We start from the raw sequence: 2,750 nt of genomic DNA, 5'->3' as shown, positions 1-2,750 counted from the left end.
ACCGCCGCCGCCGCTGCCAGTCCCACCCGCCGGCTGCACCGCGCCCGCGCCCGCCGCGGCGACGCCCGCGCGCGCCACCCGGAGCGCCCTGTCATCCAGCAACCCCCGCACCGCCGCGCCCGCCCTGAGCGCCGCCGCCGCAAAGTCGACGGCCGCCAGCCCGCGGCGCGTGCGGGCGGCGGCGGCGGTCGCGCCTCGCAGCGCGGCGCCGAGCTGCGGCAACACGTCCACCTCTGGGGAGGCGCGCTCCAGCAGCAATGCCTCGAGGGTGCCTGGTGGTCGGGATCAAACAGATGCAAGGGTGTGCGCAGCTGTCAAGCCCCTCGAGCTGACAACACATTGTGGCGGCGAGAGCGGCGCTCGGCCGAGCGCCGCTCTCGCCGCCAGGGACGGCAAATGAAGGGGCAGTCCCCAGGGGTTCACAGGCGTGGCGACTGATCCAAGAAGGTGAGCGGGATTTTACGCAGGAGGGGACGCAGCAGAACGACGCGCGCGCGGCAGGCAGCGGCGCCGCGCGCGCCGCGCCCCCACCTCGCGCCCGTGACTCAGTAGAGGCGATGGCGGGCGTGACCACGCGCGCGACCGCGGCCGGCGCAGCCCTCACGCCCTGCTCGGCTGCGCTCAGCATGCGCGCGGACGCGCGCACGCCACCGATCAGGTCGCTGCCCAGCGCCCCCAGCTCTGTCAGGCAGTCCGACAGCTCCATGCCTGGCGATAGCGGCGCGGCGGGCGCGGCGTGGGCGTCGCGAGGGGGACCTCTGGGTCGCGCGGGTGCTTGGCTGAGCGTGGGGGATCACTCAGGCCGCCGCCACGCCCGCCGGGCTCGCGGCTGCGTGCCGGGCGGGTTTGCTGGAGGCGGCTGCCCCCCGTACCTGACAGCCGCATGGACGCCATGGTGTCTGGAATCTCCGCCTCGATCGTCTGTGGATGCGTTGACATATGTTTCGTATTTTATTTCATACAGTGTCGAGTGCAAGCCGCGGAAGCTGCATGACGAGCAACAGGCGCACGCAGCCTGCATTCCAGCGCGCAGCCGCTGTGGCGGGGCGCGCGTAGGCGTCGAAGCGCAGGCGGGCGGCACTGCGTGCGGCCACCCACCCGCAGCAGGGCTTCGGCGCGGTGCGCGGCGCGCGCCGCGGCCAGCAGCACCGGGATGGCGGCGAGCAGCAGTGCGGCGCCGGCGCAGCAGAGCACGAATACGCCGGCGGCCTTGATCAGAGCCGGCAGGGCGTACGCCTGCGCCGCAGCGGTGCCGGCGACCAGGGCGGGAGCCGCGGCCGCCGCCGCTGCGGCCGCTACGGCGCTGGGCGGCTGCAGCCGCAGGTAGCTGTGCGTAGGGGGTGCCGCCCGCGGCAGCGCGCCCATCCGGCGTGCCTGTGCAGCGCCTGGCAAGTCTACCAAGCCCCTGCATACACAGATGAGAAATATATTGTGACTACGGCTGGCAGAGCAACGATCGCAGGCATGACACACCAGTGCGGCGATCAGTGACAAAACGAAAAAGCGTCGGGCAACGCGCCGCTCGCGCACTTGCCTTCTTGCGCAGCCACGACAGCCCAGCATCGACCTGGGGGTGATCATGGCACGCTGAACGCCACCTGTCAGCGTCCCGCTGCTGAACATAGCCCAGCAGGTCATGCTGGCGTTTTTGAGGCACGACCCCGCAGAGGTTTCCAGACACAATATGATTCTCATACGATTTAACAGAATGCGCGGTAGAATTCTTTGCGCTTCATTGCCAGGAGCGCCTGATCTAAACGCGGGTGATCACGAGTGACAATCAAGGCGTGATGAAGTGACGTAGAATAACGTGATTACTAGCACAAATCGCTTGCAAGATGTAAGCAACGGTGTTCTTGCACGTGGTATGGTAGTGGCACCATGTTTGGGCCAATTGACGGTGCATGCTGACCGCTGCGCCGAGCTTGCAGGTGCTGCTTGAATCCTTGACCATGCCCTCGAGCGCCAAGCCCATCGCCATCATACTTCGTATGCCTGCGTTGGATCATGTGCATGGATCACCAAGCGCTGGCTGCTAGGCTTGTGAGCCAGCAGCCACCTGAAGGACACCGCACAATCGGGAAGAGGGCGTTGACTCGTTGGAGCCCCGGCTCGGCGCAGCTCGGCCCGCTGCCTGCACAATAGCCAGAATTCAACAAGTTACAACATGCATGGCATCCAAGGTCGCAAATTTGCACTACATGCGTTGCATGACGTGGAAGTCGCATAATAAGGCTAAGTGCAGGTGGAGAGCCTCAGACTGCGACGCCGACCAGGCCTGACCAACGGGGAGCCGCCCCCCTCACAGCCGTGCGCGGCATACAGGGCCCTTACGGACACCCCGGTCGAACGAAATTCAATTGAGTGGCCTGAAAGCCCCAACAAAGGCTTGTCCCGACAAGAAATGAGAGCAAACGCGTCGAACGCCCAGGGCTGCACCCAAAGACCCGCTTGCTTGTTCGCCCTTGGTTGGGTGGGTCGACAAGCTGCGGCGGGGAGCCAGAATTTTATATTGCAGGGGTACCTGTGAGGTAAGCCGCCTTGCCGGCCAAGAAGCCGCCTTGCCTTGACAGCACCCCTGCAGCCCCCGCGAGGCGCCAAGCTGCCCACGCGCGCCGGCCGAAGCCCGGCGGCAACAACTGCTCGACCGCTCGCCGGCGCCGCCGGGCGCGCTGGCGCCCGCGCCGCCGGGCGCGGCTTATCCTTGCAGCGCGGGGGCGCCGCTTCGCTTCACAAACTCCCAGATCTCG

General features: G+C 67.2%; 1 protein-coding gene across 1 annotated transcript; it reads right to left on the bottom strand.

Annotated features, from left to right (window-relative positions):
- Nucleotides 1-91: 91 nt before the first annotated feature.
- On the bottom strand, nucleotides 92-1,365 carry MNEG_3135 (hypothetical protein; the record flags this gene model as incomplete). The annotated part of the gene is made up of 4 exons (XM_014048392.1): nucleotides 92-213; nucleotides 532-708; nucleotides 873-921; nucleotides 1,099-1,365. 4 exons carry the CDS (start codon nucleotides 1,363-1,365, stop codon nucleotides 92-94), a joined length of 615 nt encoding a protein of 204 aa, XP_013903846.1.
- Between the last annotated feature and the right edge of the window lie 1,385 nt (nucleotides 1,366-2,750).

Source organism: Monoraphidium neglectum, assembly GCF_000611645.1.
Source record: "Monoraphidium neglectum strain SAG 48.87 unplaced genomic scaffold scaffold00381, whole genome shotgun sequence".
In the NCBI taxonomy this organism is placed as follows: Eukaryota; Viridiplantae; Chlorophyta; class Chlorophyceae; order Sphaeropleales; family Selenastraceae; genus Monoraphidium; species Monoraphidium neglectum.
This window is presented reverse-complemented; position numbering and strand designations above follow the sequence as displayed.